We start from the raw sequence: 18,189 nt of genomic DNA on the forward strand, positions 1-18,189 counted from the left end.
TTCCTGCTCCTCCCATCATTACACAAAACAGGGAAAAATAAAAGTAGTATTTTGTTCTCTGACATAGAATTAAGCATACAGGGTTAGTTAAAAGAGGTACTTACTTTACCTTTAAGATATTTGTAAATCCCTTCTGTTCTGGATAACCTCTCTGTCATTGCCAAACTCTTCTCATCACTTGATTTAAGTTTTAGTTAAACTTAACTTATTGCCAGTGCTTGATTAAAGCAAGCACAGGAAAATAAAATTTGGCTACTCTTTCTATTCGATTGCAAGAGACCACCTGATTAATTTTCACAAAAGATTGCTTTAATGAAGCTATTCCCTTACTGAAATAACCTCCAATGGCAACCACCATAAAAGTCTACCTTCTTCACTTGGCATTTAAAACCCTTCATAATCTCACCTTAACCTGCCTTTCTAGCTCTCTTTTAGTGTACCTCCCTATATGGATTCTCTACTCCAGTAAAGCTCTCTGCTGCTCAAATTGCCTTTGAACCTTGTACCTGTTACACACTATTCTTCTGATTTTCCTCCTATAATAAATAATAACCAGAATTTATATAATACTTTAAAGTTTTGATACATATTTTGTTATTTGAATTTTACAGCAATTTGTTGAATTAGGTACTATAATTATTACTAGTACAGAAAGTACAAATGAGGAGAGAAAGGTACAGATTATCCCCATGAAAGCAAGGACCATATATATCTTATTACTTTGTTTCTGTCATAATACAGTGTAGGGCATATAGCTTTTATTAAAATGTAATGATTTAGCTTTTAAGAGTTAAGATGCACTTTATTTTATCTCATTTGATCTTCATAGCAACCCCATGAAGTAAAAATCATTATATCCATTGTACAGATTAGGAAACTGAGGCTCAGAGAGGGTAAATACTTTGCCTTGGATTACACAAATTATAATTGTAGTAGTTAAAGTCTAAAACAGTCATAAGACAGATTGTAGGTAAAAAAAAAATTTAAATTTACTTTGAAACTGGTACTAGAATAATTTTGGGAGAGGTAAAAGGATAAGAGAAGGTTTTACATTTTACAGATGAAAAAACTGAGGTCGAATAGGTAATAAATGAAAAGGATTCCAACTCAGTCTTTTTGACTCCAAATCCAGTGCTCTTTCTTCTATACCATTTTGTCTTCATATTTTGGGATATTACAAAGAGGTGAAGAAAGCCCTCCCAGAGACTGACAAACCAGAATTAACAGATAGCCCTTTGACTGTCGAGGACCTCTTTGCTGAAACAATCTTTGCTGAAAACTCCAAGACACATACTAGCTAAATTTGACAATTCATATAACAAATTCTACAAGCAGTCAGGTAATAACTTTCACATATCAAAGCAAAGAAACTTAAATAAAACAGAACTATTCTTCACTCACCAGAAATGGAATGGGCCTAGAAATTGACTTTCTAACACTCCATTCAGAGACTGAAGAATGCTATCTTTGTCTCTTTTAGAAACCCATGGCTCTTAATTTGATCCTAGACATTTATATATAATATATTGTATTACATTGTATTATATATAATAATTATAAGATTAAAGCAACTGAATCTCAGAATTTCCATTTCCATACCTTACCTTTTTCCTTCCTCCCATCCTTATACATTCACCTCTATATACACTATTATTTTCTTGTCCTTGGGACATAACATTCATTGAAATTCTGAGCAGAAGACTTTAAATTGTTTTGCCCATACTACTTCATTGAATATTTAAGGGAAATATTAATAGCTAAGTGGATAAAGTTCAAGGTTTGGTGCCAAGCAGACCTGAGTTTATATTTTTCCCCAGAAGTAAACTTTTTTAACTTCTCATCTTAAGAGTACCTTCTTCCTAAGGCAAATTAATCCATATCTTATCTTACTAGAAGCTGAAGTTTATATAACTATATGAAAGTAGCCATACCTCTTTCTAATAACAACCAAAAAAAATTTTTTTGGACAAAAAAACCTTTTAATTAAATTATTAAATTAATTTTAAAAAATTTTATTAAGATAACCATTGATATTTATGTAATTGAGAGTTTTCAGAATGTTGCTATTTATACTATCTAATTTGAACCTAAAACTGCTATTATGCTATAACCCTCTATAAAGTTGACAGGACACATTTTATTACCCTTATTTTAAATATGTAAAAACCCAGGCCTAAAATCACACAAGCAATTAATATAGGCAGCTGGATTAGCAAGTCTTTTTGACTTTTCTTCTGTCATTCTGCCTCCCAGAAGAAAAGAAAGAAAATGAAATATATTTATTTTTCCTTAGTCCTGCTCAAACCGTTAATCAATAAGGAGTCAAATTCAAGAATGTTTTCAGGAAGGGAAGGCAAAGACCAGCTACTCCAACACTGTTCTCTTATTGATGAGGAAATTGAAGTCCATATAGATAAAGTGATTTGCTTGGTCATATAGATGGTGTTAGAGGCAAGATTAGAATCCAGATCTTTTAACCTAAGAGACAGTATTTTATCGTATCACACTACTTTAAATAGAAATGGAAAATATGAAGAGCCTTTCTAGAAATGCCTTTCTAAATTAGTATCAGCTTTAATGTTCCTTTTAGGACAAGGATATTTATGGTGTAATCAAGGTGTTTATTATATGTTAAGCTTAATTCAGAAGATCATTTATTTGGAACTAAAAGGGACCAAAGAGGTCTAGTCCAATCCATTCATTTCCTGAGGAATCTAAGACCCAAAGAGGTGGTCATTTGCCAAGTAACAGACTGGTTATGAACCTAGGGCTTCTGATAGTGTTAAAGGTAAAAACCATGAGATTAGCTGGTTTGAAAGAAGAAAATGGATTTATTTTGCACATGTTAAGCTTGAGCTGACTTGACATAGCTAGTTAAAATATAGAAGGGAGCCATTGGAAATAGGAGAGTAGAACCTGGGTGTGAGAACAGAACTTCAAATAAAGATATGGGATTCGTTAGCATAGAATAAGTGAGAGTTAAGATTATATGAGTTCTCTTTGAGAAAAAAAGAGCCAGAGAGGGCAGGACAGAACCTTGGGGTATTAAAAGTCAAGAGGAGGCTAGAAGCCCTTCAAGGACCAAATCAGAAAGTAGGAAAACTCTGCTTGTCAATAAACATTTGATGCTTACTATATTCCAGGCATTGTGCTAAGAATTGGAGATAACAATGAAAAGCAAAAAACAATCCCTGCCTTCAAGAAATTTAAGATTGAATGGAAAGAGATAACATATGAAAGGGAACAACAACAACAACAACAACAACAACAAAAAAAAAAAAACAGGGCAAAGGAGACTTGATAGAGGACTCCCAGAAAGTAGAGCCCAATGGGAAATGATCTGGGTTCCCTCCTTAAATAATGATTCTGGGAAAAGAGAAGTTCATTTTGCTTGAAGAGGAAGGATAAGAACCCACGGACCCTTACTGATAAAGTATAAGAATCATTATACTTATGAAAGCAAAGAAAGGAGGGAGTTTCACAAAAAGTAGTTGAGTAGAATCAGAACAGAGGAAAGATCAGTGACTTCATTAGGGGTTGAATGCAAATTCTCAGAGGCCGGTAAGATCATATATATATATATATAAAATTTGGCTTATATATTAAAAACCATCTGCTTTATAACTAAAGATATTCAGTACTATTACTAGAACTTATTCTGTAAGGAATCTCTAAGGGTACTTGGAGTTTTACTTTTTTCCTAGAAGTTCTGTTAACTGATGATTAGATAGGTCAGAGAAAAATTACTATAAGAGCTTGTTTTCTAAGAGAACTATCTAATCCTTATATTCAAAGAAACATGGAGAAAATTCTCTAGAAATTACTTTAGTTGATACCTTGAGAGAATTGAATGATAGAATGTTTACAGAATTTAGATGTTTGCATTTTGCAGCGATAGTTAATGTTGACTTTACAAACTTTCACACAACTGATATATACATGGACACACACATTTGTAAAATGGCACAAAATGGAGCACATTGAAAAGTATGGGAAAAGGGAAAATATAGAACCATAGGTAATTTAATTATAGTTATTTCCCCATTACTCCTGTTTTGGGATAAAGCATTTTCCTTTTAAATGAAAAAGATTCATTTCTCCATCCATATGCCATAATCCTGCCTATTTCAACCTCTGCCAAAGAATGAAACAAGATCCTTCATATCGCCCCAAAAGCCACAATTTTTAGAGACAGTCCTAAAAAGTTTTAATGGAACCAAAGAATATACATACATACATACATACATACATACATATATATAAAACCTGCTAATGTTGCCTTTAAGGAAAAGATTTGAAGTGATATAAAGTGAATTTAAGAAGTAAGTATTAAAGAAAATTTAAGGGTAACAGAGCTTTTCCTTCATAGTTAAGCACAGTAAATAACACTCTTCATTCACATTTATTGCTTTTTAGTCTCAACATCTGAATCAAGTCAAACTGGTTTAACTAGAATTCCATTCTACAAATCGGATAAGAATTGGGACAAAGGACTTGATTATAAAAAGGACTATGTTTTAGTTAAATTCATATTAAGTTTGTGTAATACTTATGATCATTGAACAATTATCATTCACTATTTCTTAGCATCTAAATTGGCCCTTGAGTTGCCTCATAAAACATGCCTTCAGTATGAGCTAAGTAGAATACAAACTTGTTTCCCAAGAAGGCTTCAATCAAAGCCAAATGGTCCCTTTTCAGAATTGTCATAGAGATTCACCTTTCTATAGGAGTTAAAGCTGATGTGTTCTGAGATCCCAGAACTCTCCCCCTGCAGTCTGATGTTGTGGACTAATACTTTGGAAAAACCTGAAATAGACTAAGATGTGGTCATTGAAATGCTAGTGTTTGCCTACCTTGCCTTTGTCATCCATCAGTTAAGAGCATAGTGTCTAGCATATAATAAATACTTAATAAATGCTTGTTGTGAAAGAATGATTTTACTTCCTTCTTCCCTTATTCTGATTTGGGAGTGAAGCATGGATAGGTCCAGTTGAGTAGTATAACCGGTACAGTTGTGTTGGCTTCCAAATAATGCATAACATATTTGTGATCTGAATAATCTACCTACAGGTTATGGAAACCTGATGGAAATTTTGTGGTAGGGGTGATGATTGTTCAGGTGAACTACTGTTTTTAGGTTTGATTTTTTTTTATAATTATTTTTTGTTCAGTGGCATATATGAATTCATAGAATTTTCACAGGAATTGTACTTTAAAAACTATTGCCTCTTGAATGGCTATCTAATAGTCATATTAATTTCATCTTCATGCAAGGACCATAATGTATAAATAAAGAGAAATAAAATAGGTGGGAGAAGGAAGAACCTGTTGATAGGTCAAAACAATCATTTCTTAGCAAAATATTATTCATTTTTCATTCATATAGCCTCTTAAAGTTTATAAAAATTAAAGTTATTGAACACCGTATCAGTCAAAAATCTCTAAAGTCTAATGCTTTTTTAAAAAAAATTTATTTTTAATACACATTGCTTTATGAATCATGTGGGAGGGAAAAATCAGAATAAAAGGAGAGAAAAAAAAAAAAAACAGAAAAAAGAAGTGAACCTAGCATATGTTGATTCACAATCTCCATAATTCTTTTTCTGGATGCAAATGGCATTTTCTGTCCAAAATCTATTGTGGAATTGCTTTAGATTACTGAACTAGGAAGAACCAAATCTTTCATAGTTGATCAACGTACATTCTTGCTGTTATTGTGCACAATGTATTCCTGGTTTGCTTATTTTGCTCAGCATCAGTTCATGCAAATCTTTCTAGGCCTTTCTAAAATCAGCTTGTTCATTATTTTTTTATAGAACAATAGTATTTTATTACCTTCATATACCATAGCTTCTGTAGTCATTCCCCAGTTGATGGGCATCTACTACTTTTCCGATTCTTTGCTACCACAAAAAAGAACTGCAACAAACATTTTTGCACATGTGGGTCCTTTCCCCTCCTAGACTCAGTAGTGGCAAAGCTGGATCAAAGGTTATTCACAGTTTTACATCCCTTTGGGCATAGTTCTGATAATTCCACCAACAATGTATTCGTGTTCCAGTTTTCCCACATCATCTCCAACATTTGTCATTATGTTGACATATGTTTTCATGTTTTCCCATCATCTTTGCCAATTTGAGAGGTGTGAGGTGGTACCTCAGAGTTGTTTTAATTTGCATTTCTCTAACAGTAGTGATTTAGAGCATTTTTATATGACTCTAGAGGGCTTTAATTTCGTCATCTGAAAATTGTCTGTTCATATCCTTTGACCATTTATCAGATGGAAAGTCTAATGCATTCTGTACCACTTAGTAATCTGTTTCAAACTTCTTTCTTTTTTTAATGTTGTCAATGTATATCTTTAAATGTATTTTTATTTAAGAATTTAATGTAGATACTAGGGCCATATCCATATTTCCTCTGGAGAAGTTATGGTTTTTAAAAACACTAATTTCTCTTCTGTAAAATTAAGGCATTGAACTTATTGATTTCTGGCTCTTAATTTTTGTGACCTTTGCTATATTAGCAGTCTGTAAAGACTACACAGTAATAGCATTTGTGTCTAGATTGGACTCTTTGTTCTTTAGAGTAATTAAAGGTGACTATATATGTTAAAAATTTCATTCTTGAATTTCATCTTGAAACAAACCGTAGTTTGTTTTTTTAAATGACACACTGAGGAATTTGAATATTTTTCATTGAATTGGAGAAATGAATGATTTCTTACGGATCTATTTGAATTACTGTTTATATTAAGAATATGTTACAAAATCTATTACTACTTCTTTCTGTTTTGTATATGTGAAAGATCTGTTTTAAATAGTCTGCTATGGGAGTATCTGGAAAAAGTCAGGCTTTGTTTGAATATTTAGGAGTGTTTTAATTTTGTCTGTGAGACATGAAAAAATAGGTAATTTAATCTCTTTTTGTACAACTACTACACCTTGGTCTATAATTGTCCTCATAAGCTGCTGTAGCAATGAGATAAATATATTTTGGGGAGGGGGGCCTTTTCATAATGGCTATATGGAGAATGTTTGATTCCCTAGATAGTTTTACAGCCTTGTCTTCAGATGTGGCTGTATAATTTGATAGCACTGTTAGAACAAAATATCTTGAAAAGGATTATATTCCCTTTAAATGTTGTTCTGTTGTCCCAGAATTGACAAGTAAAGAAAGCATCCCTTCCTTCAAAACTGGAATAGAAACTGGAAATTCAAATTTGAAGCCAACCTATTTCATTTCATTTTAGCTGTGATTTATTTTCTTTGAAGACTGGGGTACCCCATATGACCCAGGCTGGAAGTTCAGGACCTGATCCAGAACTGAAGCTTTGAATTGCATCCTGCCAGGTTTACCTTTCCTTAAGTAACCTGATGGCTCTTATTTCTGAGAGTTTATCATACTAATACCAAGCAGACCTCCCTAATAGTAAGGATTGTTGATGTGTGCCAGCATATACAATTTTATTGGTTTTTTAAAATTAAAAATATGGAATAAAGCATTTAAGTAACATAGTATAATAAAAAAGGTGATTGTACATGATGCAAATTCATTATGTAAAATTTGCTGTTCTTTTTAAATATATAATAAAGTCATCATGTAAATTTCTTTTTTTTCTTTTTATTCCCCTTGCTGCCTAGAAATGATTAGATACAGATAGATAAATCTGTGTGTATACACATTAATTATTCTATACATACTTCTGTTTATCAGTTCTTTCTCTGGATGCAGATTGTATCTTTCACATGTCCTTTATTCTTAAATGGGTATTCTATAATAGTAAAAATGACTTATTTGCTCAAAATTATTCTTAAAACAATGTTGCTCTTGCTTTATACAGTCTTCTCTTGGTTCTGCTCTTTTCACTCTTCATTATTTCATGTATGTCTTTCCATGATTTTCTAAGATCACTAAGCTCAAATTCTACACTTGAGAAAAAGCTATTTTGTAAATAAGCAGGCAGATGTTCTGAGATAATGAAAAAATGTGCTCAGTGAGATTTGTTGTTTTAAAGGATTCCATGAATGTAACTTTGACCTTTTCCTTTTTTTCTTTCAGATATGGAAAAATTGTCTCCACAAAGGCAATTTTGGACAAAACAACCAATAAATGCAAAGGTAACTTTTCATTGATCATTTTCTTCACTGATTGAAAGGATGGGACTTAATCTTTAGTTTAAAAACCACCTCTATTTGATGGATGGGGGTACCCAATCCTTATTTAATTCTAAGTTTCTCTCTTGCACAATATCAGCATATTGGTTATGTTTGTCCCTAGTGGAATTGGCTGGCTGCCTAACAGCAGCAAGCCTTTTGCCAGAACTTCAGATTTGACTCCAGTGAAGTTAACATGCCAAACACTGGTTGGCATTTAGCCCCTGCTTTTAAAAAGAAAATGGAGTTAGAAAACAGCTTTTTTTCTGTGCTTGAGAAGATTAGAGCTGCTTACTGAAGACCATTCTGCCATACTAAGAAACTGAAAAGATTACATATTGTGCAAATTGGTTCTATTAATTAGAACAGAGTAGTTTTAAGCTGCACTTAATAGCATGTTTCAGTACTCCCAATTGTTCTTTGCTTTATGTCTATTGAATATATTGGAGGTAAGGAGGAGAGAATCATTTTCACTGACCAAATTATAATAAGGAAGAGGGAGGTCATAGACTTCTTTGAAATACTCTGATGCATTAATTTAGTGCACTGACCTTCAGTATTTAGTGTAATTAGGATGATCTCATCTAGTTTCATGAGTAATTTAAGTGGCAGACTAGAAGGGGAGGGGCCTAGGAGCTTACACTCATGCTTTTTGTTCCAGGCATTTTGACAATGGAGAGCATGATTTCTAGGAAAAGGGAAGAATGGAGTCAATTGACTTTTCAGTATAACCTCTGCCCTCATGAACGGGAATAAAGTTAATAGGAATAGTCAAGAGAAACAAGGCTCTCCTCTTTTAGCCTGAGTATTTTAGATGAGGGTTAAGCAGCAGCTTATAATAATCAAAAAACAGGGGAGTTTTAAAACTATTCCATGTCAAGGTCTCTTAAAAGGTTGGTATTTTCTTTATACTGAAATGAGGGTAAGAGTCATATTTCTGTCTATTACTCAAAGTTCTTAATATTAAAGTTGTTTTTGAAAAAAAAATCTGCAAGTTCACGTATAAACTATCTTATTAAAGAAATTTTTGATGGAATCAAGAGTCGAATTTTGGGAAAAAAAGATAGTTGATTTCTAGGATCCATTTATTTTGGATGTTTATATAGAATAAAAATAATGCTAATAGATAGCATTGCATAGTGGATGGAGAGCTAGCCTTGAAACTAGGAAGACCTGAGGGCAAATCATTTATGCACTTCCCAAGAATTGAAATCACAGCTGTAGAACCTACTTCTATCTCTAAAAATAACAGCAGATTAAATTTCTAAAATGGTATATTACAATTGCAAGGGCCTTTTAAACATATTATTATCTAATTTGATCCAATTGTAACATCTCACAGAATCTCCTAATTGGAATGATTTAAGAGACCTATTTGAACAATTGCATCTAAATAATCGTAGTCTTTCCACTATTGCCAACAAAAGTCTTTTTGGTTGTTTAGTGTGTGCTTGAAAAATCAGCAGGGAAAAGGAATCTCCTGTATCGTTATCCCATTCCATTTTCAGGCAGCTCAGTTTTTCTTTTCTCAAGCCTAAGTCTGCCTATATGAAGTGTTTTCCTTTTCTGTCTCGTTCTAGGAAGAGTTTCTCCTCTTCTATTAATCAATGCTTTAAATATTTTTAAGTAGCTGTTATAGTATGGAGTGTGTATATGTGTGTGAGGAGCGGGGGAGAAAAAGGGTTGTGGCAGCAATTTAACAGCCACCAATCAAATTAATAGGCAGAAGTAGGCACTTGGTAAAGCCTCTTATGCTGTCTATAGTTATGGAAATGATAAGAAGATACAGACTAGATAACAGTACTGTCAGACTTGAAAGTTGTTGAATGATTAGACCTTGACCTTGTTCTTTTCAGCATTTTATCAATGATTTGGATGAAAGCATAGATAGTGTGTTTATTAGATTTATACATGACTCAAAAATGGGAAGAACAGTTAATACCAGATCAGATAGGCTTTAAAAAGATCTTTAAGAGAGTGGATTGAATCTATAAATTAGGGCCCATTATTATAGCATTTAGGATGAGGACTTTCTTTGTAATTTAAGAAAATTTTCACAAAAGATATAATCAGTTATTTCTACCCATTTCAGTTCCTTCATTTGGTGGCAAATGTTTCAAAATGAATGATTATTTCAGATTACTCAGCATTTGCACTCGATACTATGAGTCCAAAAGAGATTTATTTTATTATATTTTATGTTCAATAGTATTTTATTTTTCCAAATACATGCAAAGATAATTTTCAGTATTCATCTTTGCAAGACTTTATGTTCCAAATTTTTCTACCCTCCTCCTTCACTTCCTCCCTCCACAAGACAGCAAGCAATTTGATATGAGTTAAACATGTGGAATTCTTCTAAACATATTTCCATATTTATCATGCTGTGCAAGAAAAATCAGATCAAAAGAGAAAAAAGTAAACAACAAAAATGGTATGCTTTGACCCACAATCAGTCGCCATAGTTCTCTCTCTAGATGTGGATGGTGCTTTCCATCCTGAGTCTATTGGAATTGCTTTGAATTACTGCATTGTTGAAAAGAACCACATCTATCAGAGTTGATCATCACATTATCTTGCTCTTACTGTGTACAATGTTCTCTTGGTTCTGCTCACTTCACTTAGCATCAATTCATGTAAATCTCTACAGATTTTTTTCCCGAAATCAGCCAGCTCAGTATTTTGAATAGAAAAATAATATTCCATTACATTCATATATCATGACTTACTCAGCTATTCCCCAACTAATGGGCATCCACTTAATTTTCAGTTCCTTGCCACTACAAAAAGGGCAGCTACAAACACTTTTGCACATGTGGGTCCTTTTCCCTCTCTGAAGGAGATTTATCAAAAGACTTTCTTTATAGCTGGCTGGAAAGGGAAGAAAAAAGCTGTAGCCCCTCACATTTGTTTTTAGTTAAGGTTATGATGATATGGCAGTCCCCTCCCAAGCGTCTTCTCATTTTTCCTTTTTGTATAAGAAATATCTTACTTTTTATATGTAAGAGAAATTCCCTAATATACATCATTTTGGGAGGGTTTCAAGATGATCTTGAATAGGTAGCAATGTATTATTTATTTTCTCCTCCTTCCAGATCTATTCCTTGGAATCTTTGAGCATAGAATTCGGTGGAAAGGCATAAGAATATACAACTGGAATGTTAGTCCACAAGAATTTAGTAAGCATTTTACTAGGTGCCAGGATCTGTGCTAAAACAAGGAAAATACAAGGAAAGACCAATATACCATCCCTGTCCTCAAGGAGCTCACATTTTAATGGTGGAAAAAAAAAATTTAAATAACCTAGGTAAGAACAAGACTAGATTAAAGGTAATATCAGAGGGAAGGCAGTTACTGGAAGAACAGGAGTGGAGGATGGAGTGGGAGGGGTACTAGGAGAAATCATCTGCAGGAGGCAGGATTTGAACTGAGTTCTAAAGGAGGTCAAGCACAGTTGAAAAGGAAGTACTTTCTAGGAATGGAAAATAGGTCATGCAAAATCAAGACATCCTAGTCTTTGGTATCAAGTTCAGCTGGTGAGCCAGCACAGCACACACAATCTATGACAGTGAATAAAATGAAAGGAGGTTGGAAAGATTGGAAGGGGCCTAGTTGTAAAAGATTTTAAATACCCAACAGAAAATTTTATATTTGATCTTGGAAGTAATAAGGAACCACTGGAGTTTATTAAGTGTGTATATGGTAGGGAGAAGGGGAAAAAGAGAAGGAAATAAGCATTTATTAAATGACCACTATGTGCCAGGTACTATGCCAAGTACTTTACAAATATTTATCTCATTTAATTCTCATAATAATTCTGGAGGGATAGATGCTATTATCATATATTTCCATTTTACAACTGAAGAAACTGAGGTAGGCAGCAGTTAAGTGATTTGTTCAGGCCTACACAACTATTAAGACCAGATTTGCCCTCAGACATTCCTGATTCCAGGCTTAGTGGTCACTCTCCTGTGCCATCTATTTATCCATCCCACAAGGACGTTAGACTTGTGCCTTTAGAAAATCACTGGTAGTTTAGTGGAGAAAGATAAGAGGAACATTAATTAGAAAGCTGTTACAAGAATCATGAAATGTGATGATGGTGACCACAGGATGGTGGCCATGTGAGTAGAGAGATTTATAGAAGAGATCTTATGAGTGTAAAAATCAAGAGCCTTGGCAAAAGCATGTATGTGGTGAGCATGAGTGAAGAGTTGATTAAATCAAGATTGTGAGACTGAGTGATTGGAATATGGTGGTACTCTACAGGATAATAGCGAAGGTCAGAAGAGCTGAAGGTTTGAGTTGGTAGTTAATTCCTAAGACCTCTCTAGAGATCTTCAAGCAAAAGTTGAATATTTTGTTTGACAACTTGTAGAAACGATTATTTTTTAGATTTAAGTTGGATAAGGCATCCTCCAATGTTCTTTACAATTCTGTGTCCTTGTGAAGTTTTCCGCACTCCAAATTAAATACTCTTGATTTCTTTATCCTATCTTCTTGTAGTATGGGCTCTCTTTGACATCCTCATTACACTTTAATTTGTTGGTGTCTTTCACAAAATATTTTGTAGCAATTGTAGTCTACCTAAACCAAAAGAAAACAGAACTATCATCTCCCTTGACCTAGGCACTTGCCTTTCCTACTAGAAGGCTTTTTTTTGACTGTAATGTCATGTTTACTTATACCTTTATTCAGACAGTGTTCTCTAACTGTGCAATTGTTATCTTTTGTTAAACTTTTTGTTTTTAACAAAAATATAGAACTTTATCTGTGTTCTATTTAAATTCATCCACTTACATTAACAGATCCAGCTATACCCAGAGAAAGAACACTGGGAAATGAATGTGGACTACTTGCATTTTTGTTTTTCTTCTCAGGTTATTTTTACCTTTCTAAATCCGATTTTTCTTGTGCAACAAGTTAACTGTATAAATATGCACACATATATTGTATTTCAGATATACCTTAACATGTTTAACATGTGGGAAAAGTTGGAACAGAAGTGATCGCAAAGGACAATGTTGAAAAATTATCCATGCATATGTTCTGTCAATAAAAAGCTATTTAAAAAAAAAAAAGATAAATAAATAAATAAATAAATAAATTCGTGCACTTAGATCAGTCCATCTTTTTACCTATCAAATGTCTTTGTTACACAGCATCTTTGCAATCCCTTCCAGTTTAATAATTTATATAATTTTGACAAATTTAAAAATTAAGCTCAATGACCTAGAGTTTCCCAAATTTGTTCTCTCCCTTAAAAAAAAAAATCAAGGCCTCAGTTTTTCTTTATGGGTACTTATCATGTCCCACTGTCTTTCAGTGATCAGTGTCAGTGAAATGGCTGTCATACATGCATATGCATATTGGGAGTATACACACTCATACTTGTTGTTATTTCAATTTGCACAATAAAGTTCACGTGGGCATTTAAAACATTGGGTTTTGCTGCTGAATCTCATCTTGGATATCTTCTGTGAAAGGCTGTTCTGTACTGATATTTTTCTTCCAGTGTTATTCCTGCTTCTTTTTGTGGTATTTGGCTTGGCAGATATGTGGGCACTTTTCTCTCTCCCTCCCTTTTTTGTTTAAAACCTCTTGTTCAGTGGACTCCACCCACACTTTTAAAGTCATGTCCCAAACATCCAAATCCCATTCTCCAACATTATTTTCTTGTTAACCTATTCACTTTCCATATCTGCCTTCAACCGACAGCTGTGATGAAAATATCACCTCTAACTAAGTTTTTGTGTTTCTTGCCCAAATATCATAGTCCCTAGCAACTTCCTTTAGGTGGTATTATTCTCTATCTCCATCCTACAAATAACCAGAAATAGATTAGGATCATCAGGTTTCACAAGCCTTAGTAGACTTTCCCTCACATTCCAGATGAGTGTTGAGAGAAGAGACCATCTTCCTTTACTCCTCTTCTTCATCCTGTCTGTTCATCTTCCCTGCTACCTCTCTTCTTCTCTCCCCACCTCCATTTTTCATGTGAGGTTGATATATCTGTAGCTTGAAATTACTAAGTAGGCAGATATTTGACCACTACCTCTTTTTATGTAGATGATTCTCAAATTTATACATCCAGCCCTGGTATCTCTTTCAAAGTCCACTTGTATACCTTTAACTACCTATTAGACATTTTAGTTAGTATGTTCTGTAAGGATCTCAGTTTCTGTATATTCATAACTGAAAATGTTATCTTTTTGTACTTAATATTTTATTTTCCCACTTACATGTAAAGAAAGTTTTCAGCATTCATTTTCGTTCTAAATTTTTCTCCCTCACTCCCTACTTGAAGACAACAAGCAATTTGATATAGATTATACATGTATAATCATGTTAAAACATATTTCCATATTAGTCATGTTGTGAAAGAAGAATCAGAACAAAAGGGAAAGAAAAAAAACCACACAAAAGAGAAAAATAGTATGCTTTGATCTGCATTCAGACTCCATAACTCATTTTCTAGAAATCATTATCTTTTCTCCCTAAACACACCTTAATTTTTTTAAATCTCTCCTCTTTCCCTTAAAGGGACAGCTCTTCTTCCATTCATACAAGCTTGACACCTTGTCATTTTTGACTCCTCATCTTCACTCTACATGCCCTATCAATTGTCAGATCTTGTTTTTATTTCCATAACGTTGTTTGGATAAACCCCCTTTCAGTTCATATAGTCACCATCTAGGTCAGGCTCTCTCATAAGCTTATGTCTGGACTATTGCAACAGTCTCTTCATCACTTTCTTTGCTCCAAATCTTTCACTACTCCAATCTCTAATGGTTGATTATTGTCTCAATAATCAAAAGTTCTTTATAACTTGGTTCCCATCCCATGTTTTTAGCCTTCTTATTCATTACTCTCTTTCATGCTGTTTAAAATCTATCCGTACTAGCTTACTGATCTTTCCAGGCTGTATATAGGTGTCAGAAGGACTAGTACCTTGTTCGGCCTTTTTCAGGGCTGATCATCCATCTTTAGAGTTTACCTGTCACTCAGCTCTCACCCATGGTTCCAAGATGCTGTAGCATATACAGAGGCGACCCTAATAAAATTTTGGCAGAGAAGCTAAACCAGGTTGAGGGTAATCAACAGACCCTAAACCCATCAGTTAGTTAGGGAAGTTATCTATTCCAACTATGTGGTAGTTCTTCCAGAACGGACAGATAAGAATAATTTCTTCGAATATCCGTGAAAGTGGCTGAAGCAGGCATCATAGAGTACCTAGAGCTTAGTTAGACATGGAAAACACTAAGTTTATCCACTGCATTTTGAACTATCACCAGTCCTCTTGATTTTTGTCCTGCCACTGGACTTTGGTGCTTGGGAAGAGAGAGTCAGACTGATGAGTTTTTGCAACTCTATCTCACTTAAATTTAGTTTACAAGTCAAGATACTAACCATGATGTCAGTGATCCTCTTCGAAAATGAAGGACAAAAAACAAATGGTCTTTTCTTACATATGATAGTTCCTCTTCCAACTGTTCCTCTGAACTGTCTGCCCCTCCATTCCTAGAATGTTCTCTTTTTTTCCACCACTCTTTCTTAGAATCTCCAGTTTCTTTGGATATTTCGTTCAAATGTCACTGTATGCAAGATGCCTTCTTTCTTTTTTTTTTTAAATTTCCTCCTTTCCCATTTGCCAGTTGCTTCCTCCCCAATATTATTTTGGATCTACTTTATCTATGTGTTGTATATACTATATGTTCATGTTGTCTCCTCTATTAAATTTAGGCTCCCTGAGAGCGTTTTCGGTTTTGTCTTTGTGTCCTAGATATATATGTGCCAGGCACATAGTAGGCTCTTAATACATGTTAATCAGTTGATTAGAGGTGCTGGAGAATTGATTAGACAGGAAAAGGTATTCCTAGAACTTGGCCCACAAATATAAGAATTAGCTATAACTCGTGTTTTACGTGGAACATTTATTTTAAATTTTTAAAAAATGTGAAAGAGCTAGAATATGGACCAATATTAAGGTAACATTCTGAAGAAATGAAAAACAATGATAGAGGGTGATTGCATTGTTTTGTTCATTCTTAAGATAAAGTCAGATAAGACCTTGTTGTCATAGCACATTGATTCAGTCCTAACATCAAGTCCAGTGATCTTAAGACTCATTCTCTGTGGTCAATGTTACTTTCTAGTGTTTATAAGAGAATTTTTTACCCCCAAAGTTTGTTTGATTTATCAATCAGGACCTTTGGATGAGTGAGTTCATTTATAATCTCAAGTTATTTACATTAATATCCATAATAGTTTCTCAGGTTTGCTTGTTGTTCCATTGCTTATTTCTCTCAAACTATGTTTAATTATGTCTTTTCGTTAAAATATTTTATTCAGAAAATATCATGATAATAAGGACATCATGTTTTTGTATCCCCTTAAACTGTTTATCATTGAGACATACTTCTCCTTGCAAATGAACCTAATTTTATGGTGTAATCATAATCGTAAGCTGGTTTTTTTTCTCATATAATCTAGAGGTATATAAAAAGATATTTTACAAAAGCTCTCTCTCTCTCTCTCTCTCTTTTTTTGCTTTTGAGGAATTCATACTTCAAATGAGGAGACAAACCAGAAATAGTGTATAATAAACTCTAAATGTTTCAGTACTTCTGGGATCTTGTAGATTCACTGATGTGGCAGCTCCTTTCACAGATACACATTGCAACCTCTTTACATCTGAATAATTGTCTTCCTGTTTTACTGTGGCCAAAAAAATCATTATCTGGTCACAAGACTAATCTTATTGAATATAATACAATTGCCTCTCACTTTTCTAGTATGTGTATATATATATATATATACTGCTCGCACTGGACACTGCTCTTCTGGTGGGTTATAAAACCTGTCTGCTGGAGCCAGTGCATCTTTATCAAAGATTAAAAAATTAATGGTATAGAGAACTAAATTTAGAAGTTCTCTAGGGTTACCCGTGGCTCCCCCTTTCTTTTGTTTTTGGAGGAGTGTCTTAATGTCTCTGTTTCTTCTTTCTACTATTGCTTGACCTTGAGGATTGAAGGGTATGCCAGTAGTGTGTAAAATCTTATACTGTGCACAAAAGTGTTCAAAATGTTTGGAGGTATATGCCGGTCCATTATCTGTTTTTATTTCTTGTGGCACACCCATAATTGTGAATGCTTGAATGAGGAATTCAGTGACCACTCGGGCTGTCTCTTTTGCTGCTGGTATGGCAAAAGTGAATCCTGAAAAGGTGTCTACTACAACATGGATAAAAGACAGACGACCAAAAGATTTATAATGGGTCACATCCATTTGCCAGATTTCATTGGGTCTCAAACCACGAGGGTTCTTCCCTGGAGGCAGTGTAGGAGCATGGAAGGGAAGGCAAGCTGTACAGCTTTTCACTATGCTCCTAGCTTCTTCTTTTGTAATCCCAAACTGTAAACGCAAAGCTCGAGCAGCCTGATGGTATTTAGAATGGGATTCCTGGGCCTCCTGAAATAAAGGCGTACTGGCCAACATAGTTAAAAGGCTATCTGCCTTTGAATTTCCATCAAAAATAGGACCTGGAAGTCCACTATGTGAATGGACATGCAGGATATAAATCTTTCCTGGATGCTTTCTCACTTGCTCTTGAAGTTCCTTAAAGAGCTGATATATATTAGAAGCTGCAAATTTTATTTGGGCTGTGGCAATTCTTTGTACTATATATATATATATATATATATATATATATATATATAGTATGTGTTTGGGAGGTGAGAATTATGTTATCTACTATAAGTTTCAAGAGGACAGAAACTCTTGTCTTAATTAGTCTTTGTGTCTTTACCAACATAGCATGCTACATTAGGAACTTAATACATGTTTATTGAATTGAAATGAAACTTCAGCTGATGAGTCTCTTAAATAGACTTATTCCTCATGCTCTTAACAAATTCTGTCCCTGGACCAGTATGTTATGCTTTTCCAACCTGATAGGTTCTGCCAGCCTTGGCACAGCCTTTAAGAACTCATGATGAGGCATTAGAGTAGGATTTTAATAAAGGAAAAC

The 18,189-nt window shown here is 34.0% G+C and overlaps 1 protein-coding gene across 4 annotated transcripts in view; it reads left to right on the top strand.

Moving 5' to 3' along the window:
• RBMS1 (RNA binding motif single stranded interacting protein 1) overlaps positions 1-18,189 on the top strand; it is a 242,825-nt gene that overhangs the window by 164,334 nt on the left and 60,302 nt on the right. For all 4 annotated transcript variants that reach the window (XM_051986287.1, XM_051986288.1, XM_051986286.1 and 1 more), the window contains exon 3: positions 8,065-8,123. In XM_051986287.1, coding sequence (XP_051842247.1) covers positions 8,065-8,123 — 59 coding nt within the window. The remainder of the gene's footprint in view (positions 1-8,064; positions 8,124-18,189) is intronic.

Source organism: Antechinus flavipes, chromosome 3 (assembly GCF_016432865.1).
Source record: "Antechinus flavipes isolate AdamAnt ecotype Samford, QLD, Australia chromosome 3, AdamAnt_v2, whole genome shotgun sequence".
In the NCBI taxonomy this organism is placed as follows: domain Eukaryota; kingdom Metazoa; phylum Chordata; class Mammalia; order Dasyuromorphia; family Dasyuridae; genus Antechinus; species Antechinus flavipes.